The sequence below is a fragment of the Phaethon lepturus genome, unplaced genomic scaffold (genome assembly GCF_000687285.1).
Source record: "Phaethon lepturus isolate BGI_N335 unplaced genomic scaffold, ASM68728v1 scaffold46038, whole genome shotgun sequence".
NCBI classification, from domain to species: Eukaryota; Metazoa; Chordata; class Aves; order Phaethontiformes; family Phaethontidae; genus Phaethon; species Phaethon lepturus.
In genome coordinates this window covers 295-13,984 of record NW_010559161.1, presented here as the reverse complement: position 1 = coordinate 13,984, position 13,690 = coordinate 295, and the positions used below count along the sequence as shown (strand labels likewise).

Here is a 13,690-nt window from a genome sequence, read left to right as displayed (position 1 = left end):
AGCAGTTCCCTGGTCCGCCTTGTCCGTGCCTCACCCTCAGCAGTGTGAGGCTGTACAAGCCGTCAGAGCCGGAAGCTGTACAGGGCTGGGTGTTTCGGAGGAGAGTTGGAGGTGCGCACGTATATCGCGAGGACCTGTGTAACCAGCGTTAACATATGAGTGTGGAAGAGCTCAGGCTTGAGTTTGGCTGAGTTTAGATGGGTCTTAGGGTTGGTTGTGGTTGGTTTTTGGTTTTTTTTAAAGTAATCATTTTGCTTCTGGCCTATTTTAATATGGAAACAATGAGACACAGCACACAAGGAGCCACATGAGGCCGTTGCTTTTCAGAGTGGGTTCATACTTCAGAAAAAATACAGCTTTTAGCAGGAGGCAGCCCACTTGCATTCAAATGGGGTTCAATGCCACTCCAGGGAAATCCACCAAATCTGCTTGGTGGTCTGCATAATCACTTCATTGAAAACACCTGGGAGCAAAACTGCACTGATCATGCGTAATTTTATACTTTTTGTAGCAACCAGTTGCGCATCTCAGGAGGACTCTATTTGCTGTACAGAAGTGATAAGTTTAACAAATACAAATGGATTACTGCATGGGCTACTGTCAGCCATTTTAAATCCTCTTCTCTGCAGAAGCACAAAAACATGCAAGAAGAGGAGTGTGGGACAGCCCAAGACTGGGTAACGAAGATAAATGTCACCCATTTCAGAAAAGAGGAGGAAGGAGCCAGAGGAAAAAGGGGAGCTTGTTTCTAATGGTTGATAGATTAGTTTGTTACACAAACGAAGCCAATACTTCGAAAAATAATAAACCAGAACCAAACATTCGTAACGGTACACATGCCATAGCAACCAGCAAGGATGCCTTAGCAACTTGAACTGCATTAACGCATGCTTTGTTGCAGTCCGGCATGGCTGAATGTGTCCCTGTCCGCCAAAGTACAGCCTTGAGTGCATTCAGTATCTTGTCAGATACAGTCTTGTATGATTAACCCCTGGAAGATGGGTTCTCCCTAGCTTCTCCTTGTTCGGGTTTTATGGCAGACAAAGGAGGAGGCCTACATCTCTTCCTTCCATAAAGATAAGAGGTAAATGTAGGCACCGTGGGTGGTTATTGGTTGAAGTAAGATGTTGGCTGTCATCTTGACTACAAAGGTTTTGGGATTAATGCAGGGCACCAAACATGGAAAGACTATCATTTTCCAAAATTAAGACTCAGGATGATGGCCAGGATTTGAATCCTGTAGGAAATGAATTGGTGGACTCAGTCTGATTTCTGATGGAGGTATATCCAGCCGAACAGAAATAATTTCTTTTTCCTTAAATGTTATTCTCTCAGATTTGATCTTTATTTCATCAACTTCTTCAAAGACACATTTGCTTCCTTAGAGTGAATTCTTACAACAGGCATCTGCCCTACTGCTTCAGAGGGTCGTGCTTCCAATTTTTGCATAGTGGCCACAGGCCCTTAGAATTTTTGTGAGATGAAGACTCATCTGTATGCAAGGAATCTGCCTTTTCTGATGGCATGCTCCATCTCCACAGTGCTTTCATGCAGGCTCTTGCCTTAAGTAGAAATGACTGAAGAAGTGTTTGAAATTATAATGCCACCAGCTTGTGTAAACATTGAAGCTCAGCAGAAGCTAATGAGGACGTAAGAGTTTACCCCAGCTCAAAATCCAGTACATGAACTTAAAAAAAAAAAAAAGTGTTCTTAATTACATTCCTCCTATGTAAGGCTCCCCTGTGCTCACAGGGTTTGTCTCATTGCCCAGAATGTGGTCGGGAGAGAAACTATAACAATATCCAAAGAAAATTCGTAGATATGCACTAGGGCGTTCATTTTATGAATGATACAAACATGTAACACCCAGTAGCATTAAGAGAATTGTGTGTGCTCTCAGAGATCAGTTCACGGCATTAATGAAGGTGTTAGTGTACTACCCAGGCAGACGAGTAGACTTGTCAAGCTGCTGCATGTGTGTCCTGTCCTCTTTCCCAGCCCATCAGAACTGTTTAAATTACTGTATAATCTGCTCCTTCTTCTGTACCATTTTGCTTGTTGTTCTTAATGAACAAGTGATGTAATCAGAATATTTTTTGGAACGGGCTGGTTTAAGAGCATTAATTAGCTTATCTTACAATAAAGATTTTTTTTTTTTTCCTGTATTTGGATGCTTTTGATAGTGCTTTGGGCTGCTCCTTTTAACACCTCTGAGGCTGTATGTGAAGCATCATTTCTGCTGCCTGGATAGATTTGCTCTGAACTATCTCAGCCTGCCACCCATGTAGCAGTTGCCTATCTTTTCCTTTCCTTGGAGTATGTAACTTCTCTCTGAAGAACTGATAGAAATAAACTTGCAGCCAAACTATCAGTGTGGGGGCAACCAGCTGCCACTGGCCAAGCCCAAGCAATATTGCTGCCAGCCCTGACCGCAGCAAGCCCCAGGAGTCCATTTTCAGAAAAGTTCAAGCACAGTCTCGAAGCAGGATTGTTTTGTGAATTACTGCTGAAGCGTTTAATTTCCCCATTTAATCCATTTCCTTCTCCAGCAACTGAAAAACGTACAGCTGCCCCATTTCCTTTGCTGTTTTGCTTTGCCTTGCTATGAAATCCCTTGTGTTGGACAGCCCTGTGTTGCTCCGCTGGCGTGAGAGGGTGAAGGAGACCACAAAGGAGCCTGCCCATCCTCCAGCTTCAGTTGTGCAGACACAGTGCTCACACTGCTCGTGCCTGGGAGGACGGCTGATGCTCTCATGATGGTAACTCAGCAAAGGGGAAGGCAAGGTGTGCTCACCGTGTTGCCCGCTTTTAAGGTATTTTGCATGCCTTGGTCGTGATAGGCTCCCACTCGGCCCGTACTTGTACCTTAAAAACATGTCCAAGCTTCTTCTGAGATGCGCACCCAGATGCTGCCGGTTTCCCTGACCGAGTAGGGCACAGACAGTCAGCCCAAAAAGGGAACAAGAGCAGAGCAAAGCCACAGAGGTCAGGGCTGCCACCTCAGGCAGCGGTGATGGCGTTGGAGGAGATGCGCGCCGCCCGACAGGCTGTTCCACCAGCTCGGGATCTGGTGGTGTTCCTGCAAGGAATGAGCTCCCACATTTTGAAATGCTAATCAGGCAGCAGAGCCTTGCTTCAGAGCCGTTCCCATGGGGAAGCTATTCTGGAGCTACATATTCTTGAAACTGTGAGTCCTGAAAGCGGCTTTATCTCCAAGCCCACACAGACCTGGAAGCCTTGAGCAAGCCAGCGGCCCACCAGGGGAGCTGCCGAGGAGGTGGGCAGGTGTCCCGGCAGGAAGCCAGGGAAGTTTTTGAACGAACTGACTGATCTTTCAAGACTTCTATAAAAATCAAACCATCATCACCAAACGTGTCTGCCTTTTGGAGGCACAGACATATGTATTCTGATTTGGGCTAAGGAGGGGGTTGGCTTGTTTGGGCTTTTTTTCTTTTTATTTCATAAGCCCTGGTTTTTCTGCAGTATTAGGTAATTTTGTTGCCAAGTAACTAGCTGCCCTCTATTCCTAAAGAATAATGTACTCGATAGTGCATGATACAGCAGTATGGATGGTAGAGGGTTTGGGGGAACACACACATATGTTTGGAAGCAATTTTTGCCCCGGCACTGCTTAATGAAGTGGCTTAAGACTCTGGTGGGACCACGGTTGCTTCCAGATGTGCATCGCACATTAACACATGGCACATATGTAAGGCAGCGTAGCAGCTCCGGTGTTGCCAGCCAGGCTGGAACGGCTCTGCCGAGGAGGAGGAAGAGCACAGACCTTCATAGCACCCCCCTGCCCTGTGCCTGGAAGCACGGCGTGCGGGGCCGGCGGGGTTGCTGCGTTCCCGTGCTCCTTCGCACACGCTGCAGCGAGGGGACAAAACGTTGCTTCCTCGGCTACAGGAAAGAGCGCTAAATTATGAAAGGACAGCTACCAGCTCATGGCTGATTTATGGGAGCAGATGCCTTTGTAGCCTTTCCACTCTTGCAGAAGCAACGATGCCAGCGCTTTGTGCTTGTGTAGAACCCGTCATCCTCGCGCGTCGGCTTACTGAAGGCGCTGGTGCTGCCCTGCCTGGCGGGTGCCGCGGTGGACCTGCCCGAGGCAACGCGCGGTGCCAGCACCCCAGCTCTGCGCCTCCCACGCTCACCGTGAACCTCTGAGGAGTCTTTCAGAACTTTTTGCAGATGACGTAAATCTACCTTTCATCTCTTAAAGCTGCTTCTCGGAGTGACAAAATGCCTAAGTTTTCTTTGGGATAATTAAAAAATACGATTACCGTGATATGCATAGCATACGGTGTCATTCCGGTGCGGCGTGACCAGCAGCCACGTTAGCCAGCAAATCATAAACCGATGGAGATCTAAAACTGACTAAAGTCAAATCAGCAGTAAAACAAAAAATGACAGCTAAGTATATTTTAGTCTCTGTAAATATTTATAATGTGTGCTCATGGGGTGGTATTAAGGTCCATGTATCCTTCGGCTCTGCTCACGCATTAATATGAACATGGTATTTGTTCTTTCAGGCCAGTGGACTAACGTTAGCTGTTTCTAAAACATTACCTAAACCTTTTTCTAGGCATCATAGGAGAGTGTTGTCAGGCTGGTTTTAAATTTAATGCCTCTCACAGAAGTAATGTCACAGCCCACCTGAACTCCTAGATCAATATGCTATTGAGGTCAGGGCAGCTTATCGCAGACTTTTAAACCTGTCATCTAAAATTACTCTCTTTTGGTTCTTTTTCCTAAATTTCCAAACTCCCTATAAACTCTTGAATTTATGACTGCATTTTTGTTTGGTCGCATTTGGTATATTTGAAAGGTGGCCACAGTTTGATAACACTGTAAAAAGGAATAGTGTGTGTGATTCACAGTTCTAGTCCTGAGAAATCTTTTCTCTATAAGGTGAAATTCTCATTAACTGAAGTCAGCAGAAGTTTTCCTATTGACCTGCAAGGGTTCATGACTGCATCTTTTAAAATCTGTCCTGTATTATTACAGGATTTATCAACAGATAAGATGCTTTAGGGGGATTTTTCTTGAGCTCCTCACAAATTTGTATAGCCAGCCAGCAGATAAACTCTGATGAACTGTAAGAAATGGATAAAACTCCTGGTTACTTTAGATCTGGAGTAAAGCTGCTAGCGCCAACTTAGCTATTCTGGATTTGTTTTGATATAACCAAAAGTAAATAGACCCTAAATACGAAATCCTCTTGGTCTTAATGAACCCAGCCAAATCATGAAGCTCATGTGTGAACAAGGCAAGCAAGCCTAAAGCTTCATCATGTGGCAGCACGCGGAGAGATTCAGGACTCTGCTGTCTTGTTCCTTCCTAGTTGATTCTAAGATAATGGGTTTCAAAGCTTTCATGAAGCATCTGCAATGAGACCAGAGGGCATTTTTATTTAATAATATGCAATTTGCAGTGTAATTCCTGTCCTTTAGTACTAACAAGTAAGCTGAGTACGGAGTAGAAGGTTGGCACGTCCCCAGTGCTCAGTGGAGAGGAGAGCTGACCTCCTGCCCATGTGCCTCTTACCTTGTTGGAGTTAGCAAGACAGATCATCTTGACTAGCAAGTCATACTTCATCCATGTGGGGCTCTGGTTGTCAACTGAACCAGAGACTAGCGACTGAGACGCGGCTGTGCTGCCTTTCACGAAGTGGTGTCAGCTGGGGAGAGAGGCCCACCTGGGTAAAGGTGCCTTGACTGTTAGGAGGACACCACGCAGTCCAAAAATACTCAGCCTAGTGCTCATGCATTTTCTAAGCAGTAAGTATCTGAAATATTTCTAGGTTTCAGATGTTTCTCAGGGGCGTTTGTAAGCCCTTAAGCAGTAAGCTGGTGCATAAATTCTTGATCAAATGCAAAGGAAGAACAAACGAGAGAGGAGGAAAATCGACTTTTGCGTTTGTAATTATTATTCTGGTATTAATGAGGTCAGATCCAAAGCCCATTTGAATCTGTGGGATTAGCAATAACGCAATTATTTTCAGAAGCAAGGTTTTCACATTGAAAAGATCTTTGTAAGTTAGATATTTTGATGAAATGAAATTTTCTTGTATATAAATATAATTAGGATGATCTCAGTGAATGCGATAATTGTTTTAAGTCAAGTACAAGATACTTGAAAGCATGTTTTTCTTTCCCGGAAACATAGCTCTAAGCTATATTGCTGTCTGTGTGAAGAAGCTAATTCGCACTCTCAAAATCGCTCGTGAGTCCTCGTGAGCGAGATGCTGCCATTCCAGTCTTGTAGACCTCATTTTTGACAGACGTACTAGACCATTTCACACATGTTGGAATAGGTGCTTCTTGCAGCAGTTGTAGGAATTCTACGTATAATAATTATATTTGCATTTGTAAATACTATTATTGCAAAGTTAGGTTTTTGAAATAAAGGAAGTCAAGAATTAAGATTTCCTATGTGGTCTTAATTTGCTTCTCTTCTGTATGTGCATTAAGATGTTGCCTCTAATTATTTGGCTACTTACTGTTTTTTTCCACTACTTCATCCTTATTCTGAAAGCAGAACGGGATGGCACTTGCTTAACGGCACCTATTCAGTATTTTGTCATCGTCTCGTTAGAAGTGTAGCCATCGGTCTTATTAATGGTACAATACTCAAACCTTACACCGAAGATGAGTAATTTCTCCTCTGTATTTCCACAACCGTTTAATGAATTTGTTTCTGCAAGCCCCAGAGGAGGCAAGAACAGCTTCTCCTTCCCATGTTACAGCTGAAGCACTGCGACACGAAGGGATTCAAGTCACCTGTTTCCAATGAATTTGGGTTCCTTATTTAAAGCACAGAGGGACCCGATTTCTCAAAGTTCAGCCAAAATGTAGCACTGGTGATAGATATTTAAAGTTCGCAATGCAAAATCACGACCAGGTGGGAAGTTCGGCGTTCGCACCTCCGTCTTGCGCGTTAACCACTCCTCACGAGGGAGGGAAGTCACTCCTGCGTAGAAATAGCTCAAGAGAATTTTAATCAGCCATTTCATCTGCATTGGGATCTGTGTGAGTCTTGACCGATTGAAGGTGACATGCTGAACTTTAATTGCAACCAGAGTTTGGATGTTTTACAGAGGATCCCTAAGTGACAAAGCGGGGTGCTTTACAAGCCTGTTAAGTAAACAGAGTGCTTTTAGCAGCAGGCTGCAGCTGACTTGGTGGAAATTTAACTTAGCGATGAATTCTGGGGTTTACTGCTCTGGAAAGAGCAAAGTCAAATAATCTATGGGTCATTAATGAAAATACAAGTATCGACAATTTCAGGAATGTAATGCAAAGGGAATCTATACAGACAGATTCTCAGTGCTGCAGTGGGAGAGGAAAGTACAGGTTTCCATCAAGGTGTTGATCCCTCAAGCTCCTGCCTCCCTTAATTCTGCAGAAATCCAGGGACTCCTTACGGTGATGCCGCGAGGTAGAGGAAAAACTCGCAGACCGGGTGTCTCGGCGTGTACCAAGTGCGCGTCGGAGCGTGGCACACGCCCTGACCGCAAAGCGCCGCTGGCCTCGCCGGTCGCCGTTTCCTTGCAAACGCCTGGGAGTCTCCGTTGCAAACCAGGAGGGCGGCGCTGAAAATGGAGTCGCGGGGGGCTGGCCCGCGCCCCAGCCGGCGTGGGAGGCTGCCTGACGGCGTTGATTGCAGTCCGTGCGTAGCTTAAAGGGGACTGTATTGCTCTTCCCATCTTCGCTGCATAACTGGTGGTGTGTTCCAAGTTGGTTTTTTTTCCCCAAACCCTGGGTGTTATATTTTTGAGTGGTTTTGGGCAGAACAAACATTTTTCTGCAACCTGATTTCAATTAAGTTTCACTCAAACTAAATCTCATTCTCAGTGTGTTTACAATAAAACTGTGGAGTTGTTTGTTTATGTTTTTTTTTAAAACACAATGAATCTTCCCGAAGTCATTTTTTAAAGTAAACAGAACCGTTTCGGTGCCTGCCGACGCTTTGTTTCAGAACCACCTTGTGAAACCGCATCAGAATTGCAGCCGCCGTGACTTAGCAAAGTCCTTTGCAAACTGCTGGGTAGCAAGGCACCGCCGACCCGCGTGGTGAGCCCTGCGTCTGCGTTTCAGCTCCCCCCCGAGCTGGGGAGCGGGCCCTGTCTTAGCAACGCGATGCGTGGGGTGCCGCGCCCGGCAGGAGCACAGGGGTCCCTGCAGCGGTTCGGATCTTGGCACTGCCTTGCCAACGCGCGCTGCAGAAGGGTTGTAGCCTTCCGAGACCCAGCCCTACCTTCGTCTCCCCCAGGCTGCTCGAGGAGGTGTCGAACTGCCACAGTCCAGCATGACATTAAAACTGTAAGTGTTAGGAAACCTGCCGCAGCTTGGGAAGAAAGTTTAGATCGCGACAGCAACGTAAGTAATAGCGGTGGGGAACATAACTGGCCCTTAGGTCCCGATTCAACAAAATCATACGGAGAGATCGTCGCTTTGTGTTAGGTCTTCTAGGGGTAGAAGAAATGTCTTGGGTCGAAAATCTGTGTAGTTCAGGTCTGTCACTACCTCACGCATTTGATGGTACAGAGGTCTCAGCAGAAGTAGTAGTTGCGAGATTGTGTCAGATCCTGCAGGAGCCGTACGTCCTCCGCAGTGCTGACCTCAGGACTTGTTTTCACCAAACACCAGCCTAATTGTCTTTTCATTTTTCTCTCAGATTGTGGTTTAAATGTGCACAAGCAGTGTTCCAAGATGGTCCCAAATGACTGCAAGCCAGACCTGAAGCACGTCAAAAAAGTGTACAGCTGTGACCTTACAACGCTAGTAAAAGCACACTTCACTAAGAGACCAATGGTAGTAGATATGTGCATTAGGGAAATTGAATCTAGAGGTAAGGCATAGTTAATGGGCTTTTGTTGCTTTACTGATAATCCGTTTGGATTGATCTGGGTCATCTGGGTTTCTTCTGAATGTACGACCGCTCAAAACCGATGTGCACAAGACATTTATGACTGCCAATTACCCTGCACAGCCAATATTATACTTTGCATTATTTCATGCTTCGTACTTCATTTATAATTTTTATGGATTCTGCTAGAAATTGCTTAATGGACAATGACTGCTTTATAGTTACATATTGGCACCTATCTTTCCAATAATGTTTTTATTTTAAAAATTAAGTGACTGTGCTAAAACAAAGGCAGTTACTATTGGTGAGTTTCCTTTACTAGTTCCCCTAGCCCACGGTGAGTATCCTTTTCTAGAATTAGAGTATTTGTTTTCATTCTGAAATAATGACTGAACATGAAGCATGCTAATCTCAGCTATTTTTAAATCGGTTGTCATTGTTTTAATATGTTTCTTCAGCTCTGAAATCGTTGCATAAACATAATTTAGCGCTGATAGGGCAGCCAATGCAAGGCTCAGGGTTAAAAACCCAGGATAAGATTTCATTCTGACAGAAAAGCCTGATAAGACTTCTGAAACGTGTCTGCTTTTTTCTCCCTTAAATGAAGAACCTGGCAAAGGAAGACCTAGGTGGCAGGAAGCTGTAAAATTAAGACTAATTTTAATCATTGCAGGTCTCAATTCTGAAGGACTGTACAGAGTCTCAGGATTTAGTGATCTTATCGAAGACGTCAAAATGGCATTTGACAGAGGTACAGTCTTCCCTGCATGCTGGAACTTTGTGCCGACGTATTAAATAGACACGATTTTTCTGTGCGGCCCCTGTCTCGCGCTCCACTGCGTCAGTGGGCGGGAGGAGTCCGGCGGCTGTGCTAGCAGAAGGGGAGTCTCCCCATCAGAAAAGCATTATCAGCTTCACTTTGGCCTTTATTGCCAAAATCCACTTTTCTCCCTCCATCAGCATCTGTGCTTCCGTAACGATGTGCATAGGAAAGGACGGAGCTTTCTGAACTACTGCCCTAGTTTGCAAGTAAAACTGTGCTCAGGGGGGTGGGGGAGGGATAGAGGGCAAGTGGTAAAGTGCCTTAAGAGGGCTGTGCAACTTAAATCCATCTTTCTGGATGAAAGCTCCGAAATAATGAGTACAGTAGTGCAAAGAAAGTTTGAATCATTACAGTCTAAAAGAAGGTCAACGAGAACAAACTCTTCTCTCTGAGAAGAGGCAGTGGGAAAACTAAAGGCAGTCCCCCTGTCCCAGTAGAAGCCAAGGCCAAAATCCATGCTGGAAACGCTCTCTCCGGTTCCTCCGGAGGACTGGACCTGCTCAGACAACATCTGCCTCTGCGGCGTTAGCAGGGCGGGGATGCACTGGGGAAGCCAAGGTCTGGAGCTGTGTCCGCTGCGGTCGGGAGTAGCTGGTACGCTGTAGCTGAATGGTGAACACATGTTTTCCCTATAAAATGGGGAGGCTGCGGACTAACTTGGTTTCCTTTCTTTTTTTCCCAGACTCCCCTAATTTCTCATTCAGTGCTGACAAATGTGGTGTTTGGCAATGCAGTGTGTTCAGAAATAGCTAAACTTCCACACGTTTCTACAACATAGATACTGTGAGATCAGGCAAAGAGGTTTTTAAAATTTAAAAAAAAACCCTGCATTTTTGGTAATCCTTTGAAATGAAAAAAGCATAGGTTTCTCTGTTAAAAGGTTTGAGTTTTTCATCCTGAAACAATGAACTTCACAGCCCTGTAACTCTGTTTTGCTTATAAAAGCCAAAATCTGTAGTTGTGTCCCTTTCAATATTGTTTGCTTAAGCAAATAAGTATTTTTCTTTTGAATGCTGTTACACATCTGTTTACATTTCCAAGGCTTTAATGTCAGTGCCTTCTCCACACAGATGGGGAAAAAGCTGATATTTCTGTGAATATGTATGAAGATATCAATATTATCACTGGTGCACTTAAACTGTACTTCAGGGATTTGCCAATTCCACTCATCACGTACGATGCCTACCCAAAGTTTATAGAGTCTGCAAGTAAGTAGAAAGCATTTTCCTCCTGGTTTCCATTCTCAGCCTTTTCTTCTCCTTTCTGTGCAGTACTTGCCTATTCATCTAATAGCTCTCCCGTCAGCCCTTACCCTGCATGCCCTATTTAGTAAAGACTGCAGGAGTGAACATGCAGCACGCATTACGACGTGACCGCATGGTGCTACGCGGTCGTGGTTACATTTTTCTTGGCCTTTGTCACCAGGAATGCTTCCTTTTCATCACACATTATGGATTACATCGCTTCGTACGTTTTGCGTGAATCCCCGGTACTTGACAGTGACATTTAAAGGCGGTCGGTTTTGTGTTGCCAGAAAGAAGGTGATTTATGAAAATGTTTAGAAATAAGAAGTCATTTGTTTCTAGAGCTGTCCATTTTGAGTGTTTTTACAAGCTGATAAGCACTCATTCTAAGGCTACCTTCAAAGCTGGCCTCGCAGACAGTGAGTCTGCAAGCATGACAGTAGACCCAGCCGGAACGTCTCTCTGCCAAGCATCCTGGCTGCCTGAAGCACCTCTGCAAGGTAGTGGTCACGCCAGCCACACCTGGAAACGCGAGGGAGCCGTGGGTAGAAGACGGAGGCCGGATGCTGGCCTTGCCACTCCTCTGGAGAAGGCTCTTTCCCAGTAGCATGGATGCAGCTGAAGACGCTGATGGCAACGTTCCCAGTGCCTTCTGCTGTCCCAGGCCTGCACCTGTAGATTATTTGTGCAAGACTAGTCAGGTCAGCAAGGATTGCCAGGGGAGGGTTGTTTTTTTTTTTTTAGTAGGCTGCAGGGAATCTTTTGCTGGAGTACAGTTCGCTTCGTTGTCCAAAACCAGTCACATTCTGGCTGTGCTCTGAGCACCTCTGGACAGGCAGATCCTCCGCTATGAGGTTTGGATTGGTTCTGGGAATAAGTACATCCAGCAGAACTGTGAGTCCCCGTCTCCTCTGCAGGCCACCGTTGTTGTCTTTCTGCGTGTGAATTCTGGCTGTACGTGTGGTGACAGTTGAACATCTGTGTTTCAGAAACCACCGATCCGGATGAACAGCTGGAAATTCTCCATGAGGCGCTGAAACTGCTGCCGCCTGCACACTGTGAAACATTACGGTATCTCATGGCACATCTGAAGAGGTAGGTGGGCTAGCTGGGAAGAACTCTAAGCCACATTCATGTTTAGGAAAATCCATGTTAGGACCTCCAGAAAAATCTGGGCAAGGCCCACCAAATCCTGGAGATGGACTGCAGTGGGGAGTGGTAGCCTGCACAGCAGTGAATACCCAAACACTGGTTTTATTCCACTTAAAGCACTTGCAAAGTACTTAAAGGAAATAAGTAAAAAAACCCACAGTTTTGAAGCACAGAAGTCACCTGCCTAGCAAATTTTCTCTGTATCTAAGGTTACAGTGAACATTTATGGTAAAAAAAAAAAAAGGCCCTTAGTACCTCTGGGAGTAATAAGTCACTCCCTGGGCAAGGAACTAATACAGCTTAATGACCATAGACTGGTGTCGTATTCTGCTATGTCTTGTCAACCCCGGTCATCCCCAATGCCCTAAAAAAGAACAGCACACACTAGGCTTGAGCTGACGCCCGTCAGGCACAGTGTTAATTGGCCCCCAGCCACACATCTGGTGAGGTCCACCAGCCGTTCCTCCCCAGCGTGGAGCCCCTCGTTCCACCTGCCACCTTCTCAAAACCGTAGGAGCATAAATTCTGTCCGAGGTTTCTCCTTCTCCCTGGGATGTGATTGAAATTGGTCAGTAGGCTGAAAAATCGTTGGAGAGAAGACTGATGGATGACTATCCAGTACAACAGCACAGGTTCTATTTCTTTCAGGAAAGCAGGGGAAAAAAAATCAATGTGGCATGTTAGGGTATCCGTTTTAGTTTCTCAAGTAACATGAACTTACTGTCAATATATAAGAACCATTCCCTTTCCTTTGAAAATACTTTCTTTTAAGCTCTCTCTTGATTTTTTTCCTTTTGTAGTTTTTCTACAAGTAGGAATATGTTGACTCTGCTGAGTGCCACAGGCAAAATTCAGCTACAGGGTTTCTGCCTGATTTGTCCATTTATTTCAGTGACATTTCTAATGGATGTTTTAGAACAGACACAGAGATGAAGAGACTCGGGAACAAAAAAAACACCACCACCTTGCTGCTTTTGAAGTGTGAAGTTAATTTTTCCTTACACTGTTCAAGAGTAGCTGTTGCTGCTCTAGTTAGCAAGTTGCTTTTGCACATCGTATTTCTGGTATAGTGAATGATAAGGTAGAAGGGTGACAAAATTCACTTGTTTTTAAAGTTCCTTTTAATGCGTTTTTTGAAAAGAGCTGTGGTGCTCGACAGGCTGTCGTCTTGCGGCTGAATTCAGGTAGCCAGACACAGCTCCTTCATCTGGAATAGAGACTGAAAGTACAGCAGCTTGGAAACATCAGTCTCACCTGTTTTAAAATAAAAATTAAGGCAGAAGGGAAAAAAAGAAAGAAAACCCTTGAAATTATTTTTTTTGTATACCAAAGGATTTGTTCATGCAATGCAAGATACCACAGTGATGAAAAGAGAAATAATTTAGGCAGACTCTTTTCAGTTGCTGTCCTTGGATTCTTAGTTGTTTCTGAGAGTCCTTCTGGATTCTTTAAACCATGGTGCGTACTAAAACATTTGCGTAATCTAGATTTGTTTCCTTGAGCGAGGCAATTCACCAGGATGAGTCAAGGCAGAGCACAGGCTTCGAGACACGCTCGTGGCTATTGCATTCGCTGCGGCGTGTAGCAAAGCCGGGCA

The 13,690-nt window shown here is 45.0% G+C and overlaps 1 protein-coding gene across 1 annotated transcript in view; it reads left to right on the top strand.

Moving 5' to 3' along the window:
* LOC104625608 (N-chimaerin-like) overlaps window positions 1-12,040 on the top strand; it is a gene marked incomplete at its 5' end in the record, with an annotated part of 14,400 nt that extends 2,360 nt beyond the window's left edge. Inside the window, 4 exons of the mRNA XM_010293277.1 lie at window positions 8,683-8,856; window positions 9,548-9,625; window positions 10,768-10,905; window positions 11,931-12,040. Of these exons, the coding sequence (XP_010291579.1) occupies window positions 8,683-8,856; window positions 9,548-9,625; window positions 10,768-10,905; window positions 11,931-12,040 (500 nt within the window). The remainder of the gene's footprint in view (window positions 1-8,682; window positions 8,857-9,547; window positions 9,626-10,767; window positions 10,906-11,930) is intronic.
* Between the last annotated feature and the right edge of the window lie 1,650 nt (window positions 12,041-13,690).